Source organism: Schistocerca nitens, chromosome 1 (genome assembly GCF_023898315.1).
Source record: "Schistocerca nitens isolate TAMUIC-IGC-003100 chromosome 1, iqSchNite1.1, whole genome shotgun sequence".
NCBI lineage: Eukaryota > Metazoa > Arthropoda > Insecta > Orthoptera > Acrididae > Schistocerca > Schistocerca nitens.
This window is the reverse complement of record NC_064614.1, coordinates 934,843,569-934,857,611: the sequence shown is the minus strand read 5'-3', so window position 1 is coordinate 934,857,611 and position 14,043 is coordinate 934,843,569. Positions and strand designations below refer to the sequence as shown.

Sequence of the window (14,043 nt, the reverse complement as noted above, 5' to 3'; positions counted from 1 at the left end):
TGGACACTTACGTGCCGTATTTCAAAATGGCAGTACCTGGTCACATATTGTTAGATATGTTCGACCTTTCTTTCAAGAAAGACTAGTACCACTGTTTCTCAAGTTTGCTTGTTCGCCTGACATCTTACCCATCTGGCTTCAAGCCAATTTTTTACGTGTTCATTACTAGGTGACAACACTAATTTCAGTCATCCTAATCAGAATGACGTTTACGTGCGAGTTTGCTTTCATTGTGAATAAACAACAAACAAGTAACATATTATTTCACTGTCATGCATCGATGAGTAGTATCACTACAGACTTTGACTTTTAAGACAGATAAATAGAGAGCCAAAAGAAAGATAAGTTGAACGGAGAGCAGTGAATCGTAATATTGACCGAACACTATTCTCTTTAAATTTTACGTTGCTGGGACTGTTCCTCCTTCAAGGGAAATTGTCCTCCCATCTGCTGAGGGGCAACCAGCATTCCTTCCCTATTTGGCTATATTTGGAAAATCATCGAATTTATGTTAACGTCTGTTCGTTCAGTGTGTTCTTTTCATTTTGGTTTATTGTCCTGTATAAATTATTTATATACAAAACGTCCAGTTCCTTCTATACAACATTATATCTCTTTCATCCAGCAGTGTATGACTACATATACAGGGTGTTACAAAAAGGTACGGTCAAACTTTCAGGAAACATTCCTCACACACAAAGAAAGAAAATATGTTATGTGGACACGTGTCCGGAAACGCTTACTTTCCGTCCGCAGCTCGTGGTCGTGCGGTAGCGTTCTCGCTTCCCGCGCCCGGGTTCCCGGGTTCGATTCCCGGCGGGGTCAGGGATTTTCTCTGCGTCGTGATGACTGGGTGTTGTGTGATGTCCTTAGGTTAGTTAGGTTTAAGTAGTTCTAAGTTCTAGGGGACTGATGACCATAGATGTTAAGTCCCATAGTGCTCAGAGCCATTTGCTTACTTTCCATGTTAGAGCTCATTTTATTACTTCTCTTCAAATCACATTAATCATGGAATGGAAACACACAGCAACAGAACGTACCAGCGTGACTTCAAACACTTTGTTACAGGAAATGTTCAAAATGTCCTCCGTTAGCGAGCATACATGCATTCACCCTCCGTCGCATGGAATTCCTGATGCGCTGATGCAGCCCTGGAGAATGGCGTATTGTATCACAGCCGTCCACAATACGAGCACGAAGAGTCTCTACATTTGGTACCGGGGTTGCGTAGACAAGAGCTTTCAAATGCCCCCATAAATGAAAGTCAAGAGGGTTGAGGTCAGGAGAGCGTGGAGGCCATGGAATTGGTCCGCCTCTACCAATCCATCGGTCACCGAATCTGTTGTTGAGAAGCGTACGAACACTTCGACTGAAATGTGCAGGAGCTCCATCGTGCATGAACCACATGTTGTGTCGTACTTGTAAAGGCACATGTTCTAGCAGCACAGGTAGAGTATCCCGTATGAAATCATGATAACGTGCTCCATTGAGCGTAGGTGGAAGAATACGGGGCCCAATCGAGACATCACCGACAACGCCTGTCCAAACGTTCACAGAAAATCTGTGTTGATGACGTGATTGCACAATTGCGTGCGGATTCTCGTCGGCCCACACATGTTGATTATGAAAATTTACAATTTGATCACGCTGGAATGAAGCCTCATCCGTAAAGAGAACATTGGCACTGAAATGAGGATTGACACGTTGTTGGATGAACCATTCGCAGAAGTGTACCCGTGGAGGCCAATCAGCTGCTGATAGTGCCTGCACGCGCTGTACATGGTACGGAAACAACTGGTTCTCCCGTAGCACTCTCCATACAGTGACGTGGTCAACTTTACCTTGTACAGCAGCAACTTCTCTGACGCTGACATTAGGGTTATCGTCAACTGCACGAAGAATTGCCTCGTCCATTGCAGGTGTCCTCGTCGTTGTAGGTCTTCCCCAGTCGCGAGTCATAGGCTGGAAAGTTCCGTGCTCCCTAAGACGCCGATCAATTGCTTCGAACGTCTTCCTGTCGGGACACCTTATTTCTGGGAATCTGTCTCGATACAAACGTACCACGCCACGGCTATTGCCCCGTGCTAATCCATACATCAAATGGGCATCAGCCAACTCCACATTTGTAAACATTGCACTGACTGCAAAACCACGTTCGTGATGAACACTAAGCTGTTGATGCTACGTACTGATGTGCTTGATGCTAGTACTGTAGAGCAACGAGTCGCATGTCAACACAAGCACCGAAGTTAACATTACCTTCCTTCAATAGGGTCAACTGGCGGTGAATCGAGGAAGTACAGTACATACTGACGAAACTAAAATGAGCTCTAACATGGAAATTAAGCATTTCTGGACACATGTCCACATAACATCTTTTCTTTATTTGTGTGTGAGGAATGTTTCCGGAAAGTTTGGCCGTAACTTTTTGTAACACCCTGTAGATCTTAAAAGTCGCAACTCGAAAGTTCCTGATTTCCTCTTATCTGATCTGTTTCTTGTACAGTTCTCGCTGTCTTATGTTAACACAAGAACTGCTATCGCTTTATAGAATTATATTTGCTTCGTTTGCTCGGTTTTCCCTCGCAGTTTACAATTAATTGTACCAAATATTCTCTGAAACCTGCTTATTTTATTAGCAGTCTCCCTTCTCTATCAGTAATTTGCATTATACCATCAGTATTTGAAACTGCGAACTTGTTCTTCACTTGTATCATCTACAGACATCAAAAAAAGTTTTACATCACCACGGTTCGCAGAACTCCTGAAGATAGACGTAGACTGTGGATATTGCATCACAGACACAGTCCATTTCACTTTTCAGAGATGTCACTAAAGTCGCCCCAAGATGTAAAGAACCATGCATGAGAGCGCCTATTAGACGGTGGGGGTCCGACAGCCGACCAGTTGCAGTCATTTCATCAGGAAGGAGGTACACAGCTCGTGTTGTCTGTAGTTCCACCACGTCTAGACGCGGTTCGATCGCGTCCGCATTGTTACTTTGTGCCAGGAAGGGCTCTCAACAAGGGAAGAGTCCAGGAGTCTCGGAGTGAACGATAGCGATGTTGTTAGGACATGGAGGAGATACAGACAGACAAGAACTGTCAATGACATGCCTCGCTCAGCCCGTCCAAGGGCTACTACTGCAGTGGATGACCGCTACCTACGGATTATGGCTTGGAGGAACCCTGACAGTGACGCCACCATGTTGAATAATGCTTTTCGTGCAGTCACAGGACGTCGTGTTATGACTCAACCTGCGCAATAGGCTGCATGATGCGGAACTTCACTCCCGACGTCCATGGCAACCACTACACAATGCAGCGTGGTACAGTTGGGCCCAAAAACATGCCGAATAGACCGCTCAGGAATGGCATGACGCTCTCTTCACGAATGTGTGTCGAATATGCCTTGAACCAGATAATCGTCGGAGACGTGTTTGGAGGCAACCCCGTCAGGCTAAACGCCTTAGATACACTGTCCAGCGAGTGCAGCAAGGCGGAGGTTCCCTGCTGTTTTGGGGTGGCATTATGATGGGCAGACATACACCGCTGGTGATCATGGAAGGCACTGTAACGGCTGTACGATACGTGAATGCCATCCTCCGACCAATAGTGCAACCATATCGGCAGCATATTGGCGAGGCATTCGTCTACATGGACAATTCGCGCCTCCATCGTGCACATCTTGTGAATGTGCTTCCTTCAGGATAACGACATCGCTCGACTAGAGTGGCCAGTATGTTCTCCAGACATGAACCCAATCGAACATGCCTAGTATAGATTGAAAAGAGAGCTGTTTATGGACGACGTGACCCACCAACCACTCTGAGGGATCTATGGCGAATCGTCGTTGAGGAGTCGGACAATCTGGACCAACAGTGCCTTGATGAACTTATGGATAGTATGCCGCGACGAATACAGGCATGCACTAATGCAAGAGTGTAAGTAGGCTCTTTAGGTTTTTATGTTGGTAACGCCATGTAGCGCTCTATATGAAAATCACTGACTGTTCTGTATGCAGCCTGTGGCAGGTTTACATTGTTGGAATATTTGCTATTGTAGTGTTGGGCAGTTGGCTGTTAACAGCGCGTAGTGTTGCGCAGTGGTGGATGTGGGGAGAGAGATGGAGGAGTTTTCAGAGCGGATGATCTGGACGTGTGACCATCAGAGACAGTAAATTTGTAATACTGGATATCTATGTATTATGACTTTTGAACACTATTAAGGTAAATACATTGTTTGTTCTCTATAAAAATCTTTCATTTGGGTAGTATTTTTATCAGTAGTTAGTGCCTTCAGTGGTTAGAATCTTTTATTTAGCTGGCAGTAGTGGCGCTCGCTGTATTGTAGTAGTTCGAGTAACGAAGATTTTTGTGAGGTAAGCGATTCATGAAATGTATATGTTATTGTTAGTCAGGGCCATTCTTTTGTAGGGATTATTGAAACTCAGATTGCGTTTCGCTAAAAATATTGTGTGTCAGTTTAAGCACAGTCTTTTATAATTTTTCTAAGGGGACGTTTCAAGAGGACGTGCTACTGGGTATTAGAGGTACCAGTGTGTACAGCAATCTGGACCACCGGCTCTGAATGTCTCGCTGTATGGTGGTATAACATGCAATGTGTGGTTTTCTTGAGCAATAAAAAGGGCGGAAATGATGTTTATGTTGATCTCTATTCCAACTTGTGTACAGGTTTCGGAACTCTCGGAACCGAGGTGACGCAAAACTTTTTTGATGTGTATATATAAACACTCTATATACATTGTAGCTCGAGCAAAATTAACTCGGTAGTCCGAGAAAATAACATATCCGCAGCAAGCTACAGCGTCTGTGTGTGCCGACAGGTTACTCGGCGGCGTCGCTGCTGGCCATCCTCTTCGCCATCCCCTTCGGGCTGCGGGTGCGCGTGCACCGCGAGGCGGGCCGCTGGGCCAGCCTGCCGCAGGCCTTCTACCACGCACACCTCGAGCTCTTCCTCGGCAACGCCTGTCTCGGTGAGCACCTCCCTGCGGTGGGGGAACTTCTTTTGGACGCTGCTCTGTCCCCTTCCACGCCTAAGGGATCGGCGTGCCTGGTATCAGGTCGGACCGCTCTGCGATGCCATCGAGGATGGAAAGACAAGAATTTCTGTGGTTGTCACTTGCCGAATTTCATGGCACTGCTTTTTTCCGTTTTTATTGAACACGTGGCAGAACTATGGGGAGAAAATGACATGTAAAACAAAAAATTTAAGATATGCACTGAGATAACAAAAGTTACGGGATAGCGATATGCTCATGTAAAGACGGCGGAAGTATCGCCTACACAAGGTACAAAAGGGCACTGGATTACCAGAGCTGTTAGTTGTACTCAGGTGATTCACGTGAAAAGAATCCGACATTATTATGGCCCCGGGCAACGGCCTTGCCGTAGTGGATACACCGGTTCCCGTGAGATCACCGACGTTCAGCGCTGTCGGGCGTGGTTGGCACTTCGATGGGTGACCATCCAGGCCGCCATGCGCTGTTGCCATTTTTCAGCCTCGTGACGCCAATTGAGGAGCTACTCGACCAAATAGTAACGGCTTCGGTCAAGAATACCATCATAACGACCTGGAGAGCGGTGTGCTGACCCCACGCCCCTCTTATACGCATCCTCCACTGAGGATGACACGGCGGTCGGATGGTCCCGGTAGGCCACTCGTGGTCTGAGGACGGAGTGCTTTAATTATGGCCGCACGACGGGAATTAACGGACTCTGAACGTGGAATAGTAGTTGGAGCTTCACATATTGGACACTCCATTTTGGAAATCGTTGGGGAATTCAGTATTCCGAGAACCACAGTGTCAAGAGCTTGCCGAGAATACCAGATTTCAGGTTTTATCTCTCACAACGGACAACGCAGTGGCCGACGACCTTCACTTAACGACCGAGAGAACCGACGTTCGCAGAGAGCTGTCAGTGCTAACAGACAAGTAACGCTGCGTGAAATAACCGCAGAAATCAATGAGAAACATACGACGAACGTATCCCTTAAGACAGAGCGGTGAAATTTGGCGTTAACGGGCTTTGGCAGCAAACGACCGACTTGAGTGCCTTTGCCAATAGCAGGACATGGCCTACAGCGCCTCTGCTGGGCTCGTGACCATATCGGTTGGATCGTAGACAACTGGAAAACCGTAGCCTGGTAGGATGAGTCCCGATTTCAGTTGATAAGAGTTGACGGTAGGATTCGAGTGTGGCACAGACCCCACGAAGCCATGGACGTACGTTGTCAGCAAGGCACTGTGCAAGCTGGTGGTGGCCCCACAATGGTGTGGCTGTGTTTACATGGAATGGACTGGGTTCTGTATGACTTAGTGCACTCTGGTCATACCCACCAGGGGAGCCGAGAGCACGCCGCCACGGTAGCTCAGCGTGTTTGGTCAGAGGGCTAGCGGCTCTCTGTAATAAAAAAAACTGAGTTAACGGATGAACGAGGAACTGAAACGGGTGTCTTGCGACGTCCGCCCCGAGCAGATGAAACGAACGAAAATAAACAACATGAGATTTAAAAAAAAAATCTTTTTGCGTATATTAAGTGTTCTCAGGAAGTTTTTAGAATATATCGAATAGGAGGATATTAATAATTTTTAATAATAATTCTGTAAGTGTAACATAAAATACACACAAAATTCCAAGCACATTGCCCCATATCCCAGCTTACACTGGGAATTTCTAAATATTCTGCTGAGAACATTTATTGAGTGCATAGAAATAAATACAAAAATTCATACTTCTAGTCTTCCTAGACTCTGAGAAAAGAGTACATAGACTTTTGAAAACATAATTTTCAGGAAATGCAATTTAAAGTTCAACGTAACGTAACGTAACTCACAAGGGAACCTCCCCATCGCACCCCCCTCAGATTTAGTTATAAGTTGGCACAGCGGATTGGCCTTGAAAAACTGAACACAGATCAATTGAGAAAACAGGAAGAAGTTGTGTGGAACTGTGAAAACATAAGCAAAATATACAAACTGAGTAGTTCATGGGAAGATATGCAACATCAAGGACACCAGGAACGCAAGAGCGCTGTGGACTTGTGGTAACGTGAGCAGCTGCGGAACGAGAGGTCCTTGGTTCAAATCTACTATCGAGCGAAAAGTTTAATTTTTTATTTTCAGTTTATGTGACAAACTCTTATGTTTTCATCACTTTTTTGGGAGTGATTATCACATCCACAAGAAAACCTAAATCGGGCAAGGTAGGAGAATCTTTTTACCCATTCGCCAAGTGTAGAAGTTAGGTGGGTCGACAACATATGCCTGTCATGTGACGCACATGCCGTCACTAGTGTCGTATAGAATATATCAGACATGTTTTCCTGTGGAGGAATCGGTTGACCTATGACCTTGCGATCAAATGTTTTCGGTTCCCATTGGAGAGGCACGTCCTTTCGTCTACTAATCGCACGGTTTTGCGATGCAGTCGCAACACACAGACACTAAACTTATTACAGTGAACAGAGACGTCAATGAACGAACGGACAGATAATAACTAAGCAAAAATAAAATATTCACTCGAGGGAAGACTTGAACCAAGGACCTCCTGTTCTGCAGCTGCTCACGCTACCGCGGGACCACGGCGCTCCTAAGCTCACATTCTCATGAAGTTGCCTATGTGGCCCATGGACTGCTCAGTTTGTATATTTTGCTTATTTTTTCACAGTTCCACACAACTTCTTCCTGTTTTCTCAATTGATCTGTGTTCAGTTTATCAAGGCCTGTCCACTGTGCCAACTTATAACTAAATCTGAGGGGGGTGCGATGGGGAGGTTCCCTTGTCAGGGTCTTCTTTCCCTTCAAGACTCCTCTTCTGGTTTCTTATTTTCTGCCGTCTTTGCTTTACCAAGTCTTCAACTGTCTCTTCAGCTGCAGAGAGATGCTGTAAATTTATTTTCATCAATATGTCTTGAATGAAATTTCGTATCTTAAAGCCTATTCTCTTTAATACCTTCATCCTCCTTAGTTAAATACAAGAACTGAATTCTAAGTTGCAGTTTTGACAATTGTATCAGATGGAAATGTTGTTTTAGGGCATCGTTTTCATATAAGTGAATTTAGAGACTCATTTAACCAGCCAGGATAGCCGAGAGCGACAGTTGGCCTTTGGCTGTGCTGCGGTGAGGACGCGCTGTTTGTGTTCCTGCCGCGGAGCGAGCGCTTGTGTTGTTTACATCGTACTCGGCCGTTTCGCGCGTGCCGTACTCAGCATATAGATCACCATGGCGCACCAATACAGAAAATCGACGCTCAAATTTACGTTCCACAACGAATTTGCACGGCCCAAAGCCCTCGAAGTCGAACGATTTCTACGGGAAGAAGTTAAAATTCCGGCGACCGACATTCTCGGCATTCACTTGTCCATTGTGAGTAGTATCGTATATGTCAAGATCATCAACGACGCAACATGTGAACGGATCCTTCGGGACACGAAACACGGCCTCCGTTTCTGCCATGCTGATGGCAATGTGGGGACTGTACACGTCGATTATTCTGGCATGGGACTTCGCACGATCAGAATTTTCGAACTTCCTTTCGAATTACCGGCGGAGGACGTCGTGACAGCGCTGCGCCCCTACGGCACGGTCCATGATCATATTGCGGAAAAATGGACGCAATTCCAGACATATCCTGTGCTGAATGGAGTCCGCCAGGTCCGAATAGAACTTAAAAGAAATGTACCTTCATATCTGACTATCGGTGGCTGCCGTGCCATCGTCATCTACGATGGGCAACCAAAGACCTGCTCTGGTTGTGTGAAGGAGGGACACCTTAGATCAGAATGTCTCCAACGTCGAATCACGCAACTGCCGCCGGCTGACGCAGACCCGCCATCGCAGCCGACGCTGCTTCCCGTGACTTATGCAGCAGCCCTCACGACAGCTACCACTTCACCACGACAGCCGACATCCACTGTTGGGTCGCGGCTCCATCCTCCAATACAGGGCGATGACGACACACCCGTTCCACAAGCTACGGATTCAATTCCGATGCCGCCGCCCCCGTCGACGGATAACAACATACATGACGATAGCATGGCCGTAGACTCGCTTATTGTGCCTACAGCTGCCTTTGTGCCGGAACGTCGGGAATCTTTGCCGTCTTCTGACACAGAAGGACACTCCAGGAAGCAACGCTCCCCGAAGCGACGGAAGCGGAGGCGTAGAGCAACTTCCGAACGGGATGCGACGCAGCCTCCAGAGGACGAAGACTCCACCTTCAATGACGACGCTACCACAGAGGCAGCCGCCATTTGCTGCAGTGTGGCACCACCGAACGGAACTGAGGACAAACCACATATACCTACAGTGGCAACATCGGATGCCGATATGCAGGACAGATGCTGCCCACCACCTTCTGGAGTGCAAGCACCCATGCCGAGTCCTGAGGACGCTAGGGAAGCAGATCTTGCATTGAGTTCCCCGACGTGGGCGGATGACCACGACGACGACGGAACCATGCAAGTTACGCCAACAGGGCCCACGCCATTGGCGCCGGCTCTCTAGAAAGGACGGCAGGTGCGGTTTGTGGGGATGCGGAGGTGTCAATAGAGTCAGAAGCGCCATAGGCAATTCCAGTCTTAATGGATAACTTAATACCTGCGGTTCGGCAACAAGCATATCGTATCGCCATGCTCAACCTCAACACGATACGAACGGCAGTGAAGATCCAGTTGCTGCGTGAGATGCTTCGTTCTTCGGATGTTGACATTGCCCTGTTGCAAGAAGTGTATATAGCGGCCCTCCCCGTTTTCTACGGTTACGTGACACATATGTCACCGGCGGACCGGAATGGCAGCGGTACGGCAATACTAGTGCGCGACGGAATTGCCATCGAAGAAGTGACTTACCTACCGTCAGGAAGGGGGCTGGCGATCACAGCACTGGGCACACGCATCATTAACATCTACGCTCCATCAGGAGCTGACCAACGCCGCGAACGATCGCTGTTCTACTCGGAGGATATCGCCCCCCTCTTTATCAGCCGCTACGATCAATATATCTTCGGCGGCGACTTTAACTGTGTGCTCCACCCCAAAGACCAAGTCCCACACTTCTCGACTTGTCAAGAACTTCGGCTCCTGGTTCGTGATCTGCTTCTCACTGACACGTGGGAGACAGTGCACGGTGACCGTCCCGGGCCGACATACCTTACTAGTCACTCGGCCAGTCGCCTAGACCGCATTTATGTCTCACGAGCTCTAGCGCCGGGAGTATTGGACGCCGAACGTTGGCCGCTTGCCTTCTCCGATCATAGCGCTTTCATATGCACACTCACTCTACAACAGCAGCGAATATAGCGCAGCCGAGGACCCTGGAAGCTGAATGTGGCACATCTTCAAGACCCGGAATGCCGTCGAATTATCGCCAAAACATGGCTGGATTGCGAACGTCGTCTTCCCCGATATCCTTCGACTCTAGCATGGTGGGTGGACTGTGCAAAACCAGCGTTTCGGCGTGTGCTAACTCAATTCGGTAAAGATATCGCAGCTTGGCATCGTCACACATTGGACTTCTATTACACGATGCTTCGCGAACTCGACGGCCAACCACCATCTCCAAACCGACAAATGGAAAGCCGCCGAATTAAAGGTCAAATATTGTCTCTTACGAGGAAACGTTTGGAGGGGGTCGTCGTGCGATCGCGACGTCACGACCGAGCGGAAGGAGAAAACCCGTCTATGCATCACATCGTGCTCGACAGCCGCCGACGCCGACAGCAGCTGATCACGGACCTCGTATTGCCAGGTGGTAGGGTCGTACTGACTCAGGCCGCGGTTACAGAAGCCTTTGCAGATCACTATCGCCAGTTTTACGACGAGGTGAATACAGAGGAAGAGGAAGCGGACGATCACGACATACTGCAGCACGTGTCACACACCCTCGACAATGCAGCAGCGGCGACGCTGTTAGGTGGAATTACACGGGACGACATCGAGGACGCGCTTAACAAGGGAGCACTCAACAAATCTCCCGGGCCAGACGGACTGCCGCTCGAGTTTTATCGGACTTTCCGCGATCTCATGATGCCCCGATGGATCAGCATGTATCAAGAACTGATGACCCCCGGTTCCCACGTGCCACCTACATTCGTGGAAGGTCTCCTTATACCGATACACAAGCCTTCCAGAGGTCGGACGGTCGAGGACTACAGGCCCATTACAATGCTCAACTCGGACTATAAAATCTTCGCCCGACTACTCGCCAGCCGCATAAAGCAGGTTCTGCCCCTACTCCTCTCAAAGGAGCAAACGACACAGGGCGGAGTGACCAACATGCAAACGGCAACCAGCGAATGCAGGGATTTAATAGCCATCGCCACTTGCTGTCGCCTTCGAGCTGCTCTGATCACCATTGATTTCGACCACGCCTTTGACAGAGTTCACCACAAGTTGCTTCTGTCCGTTATGGCCCGCATGGGCTTCCCGCCTGACTTTCTCGACATCTTTCAACGCCTTTTCCGTGGAGCTGCATCCCGTGTACTGGTGAATGGACGGATTGCGGGTCCCTTTCCGATCCGACGGTCAGTTCGCCAAGGATGCCCACTCTCCATGATCCTTTACGCGATCGCACTCGAACCACTTGTCGGAGGGTTGAAAAACAGGCTCTCGGGAATGTCATTGAGGGATCACACCTTTCACTGCAGGATATATGCTGATGACCTTCTATTACTTGTCCTATCTGGTGACGAGGTACGATCGGTGTTACAATGGATCAATCGCTATGGATTGGCAGCGGGCAGCCTCATGAATGTGGCCAAGTCGGCAGCGATGCCGATTGGGAGAGGTCTACAGGAGGACGCTTTAGCCCCACTCCCACTAGTTAACAAGTTCCGGTTCTTGGGCATAACATTTACACAGGATGTGCGCCGCACGGCTGCAATGAACTATGCACGATTACTACAGGCCATACGCACAGAAGTTCGCCGGAACTTACTTCGACGGATGGACCTCCTACAGCGTGTGGAATACCTCAACCTTCACGTGGCGACTAAGATGATCCACATGGCCCAGGTCCTACCGATATCGACAGCGATGGCACACAGATTGCAAGCAGCGTTTGGATATTACCTTACCGCCGGACACCTATTCAAAGTCCGCTACGAAACACTCACCCTTCCTCCGCGTGATGGCGGACTGGGACTTATAAATGTACGAGCAAGAGCTACAGCGTTATACTTGTGCACAATGATGAAATTGTGGACCCACAAAGATGCTTCCCTTACGGGACGTCTGTTAGACGAATTGCTGCCGGCGTCTCTTCTGCCACCTGTCACGGTTGCGCACATTACACCTTCACTCTCGCACCTCTCGGCATTTATTCTTGAATATAGTTACGTGCACCCAGACCTTCCCAACACTCGCACTCCCAAGGCGAGGGACGTTTACAGACTGCTGCTAAGGTCCATACCTCGGAATGTGATTGAGAGGAAGAGCCCTACGACCCTATGGCCGGCAGTGTGGAGAGCGGTCCAGAAGCCGTTCCTCCCCACGCGGGTACGAGCCGCGTGGTACCAGGTGCTGAACGGGAAGTTTGTAACACGACAACGGCTGCACGATATTGGGATGACGGATTCCCCCCTTTGCCCACGTTGCCACCTCGTGGATACTGACGAACACCGTTTAACATGTGGATCGGCGTTAGGGGTATGGCTGCTAGTGCAGAAGATCCTCGCCTGCTACCTACGTATTGCGCCTCGCACAATTGAGCCACGGCTCCTCCTTTGTCCAGAGGATACTTATTTCCCACCTGCGAAGACTCACGCTCTCACATGGTTTAAAGGCATGTCCATATACTACCTCTTTCGCGATGATGAGAAGATGGTGCTTGATTACTGGCAATTTCTCCAGGACAGTCATAGCACACTTGAGTGTACACCCCGATACCGACAGCTATTTGCGAACTATTTGCGCAGTGTCTTCGACAACCCCCCTCACAGTTGGGGCGTACCGGGCAGAGGATGACCGCCGACATGGGGCTCCACACGCCGCGAAATGTTGTAACAATTTGGAACATGGAATCTGTACGCCGAGGGGCCATGCACATGGAATGGCGTGCGGGATTTGGTTACATTTTTCTTTCGTTATTATCTATCATCACACTATTTGTTTCAAATTCTTTTTCATAGTTTAGAAGAAACTCTTGTTCTGTTGTTGCTACGGCTGTAATTTTCTAATTTGGTTTGTTGCAACTGAAAGACGCCTTAAAAAAAAAAAAAAAGGCGTTGGGTTAGTAAGCGACAGGTAAAGAATTCAAATCTTGTGTGATGCTACATATTTTCTTTAAAAAAAATGGTGGTGTCTAAAATACACAAAAAAAAGATGGATAGAGCGTCTGCCATGGAAAAAAAATGTCACGTTCTAAATTTGTGCCCTTACAAATGTAGTGCATAAAATTTGATTCAATCCGACTGTACGGCTACATTTTGCACATTATCAGGTCAGATCTAGATGTAGAATACAAAGTTGCTTCAGTCATAAGTTCGTAAAATTCCATACTTGTGATGCGTTCCTGTATTTCACTTCAAAAAAGAGATTGCTCCAAAACCTTCCTCACAGAATGGAAAAGCAAAAATCTTAGCTTCAGTAAGCTTCGTATCTACGTTATCGAGTATATTATTATATAATGAAATGTAATGAACACTGTTTTGCAAAATTTAGTCTCTGAAATGATTGTACCTTCAACATTTTTACATACTGTACTTTCTTCTTCCATAAAAATCCTTGAAAGAATAAATAAACAGTGTATACAAAAAAAAAAGCGCTAACGCGCTGCTTCCTGGATTCGGGTAGGCGCGCCGGCACCGGATCGAATCCCCCCGGAGGATTAACGACGACGGACGGTGTGCCGGCCAGCCTGGATGTGGTTTTTAGGCGGTTTTCCACATCCTACTAGGTGAGTACTGGGCTGGTCCCCAAGTCCCGCCTCAGTTACACAACTCGCAGACATTTGAAACACATTCACGCTATTTTGCGATTTACACTAGACGCAGACATCTGGGGTAGACTGAACCGGTCAC

General features: G+C 48.0%; 1 protein-coding gene across 1 annotated transcript in view; it reads left to right on the top strand.

Annotated features, from left to right (window-relative positions):
- The first annotated feature begins 202 nt into the window (after positions 1 to 202).
- LOC126213270 (probable G-protein coupled receptor AH9.1) overlaps positions 203 to 14,043 on the top strand; it is an 85,875-nt gene continuing 72,034 nt past the window's right edge. The window contains exons 1-2 of the mRNA XM_049940970.1: positions 203 to 251; positions 4,846 to 4,995. Coding sequence (XP_049796927.1) covers positions 203 to 251; positions 4,846 to 4,995 — 199 coding nt within the window. The remainder of the gene's footprint in view (positions 252 to 4,845; positions 4,996 to 14,043) is intronic.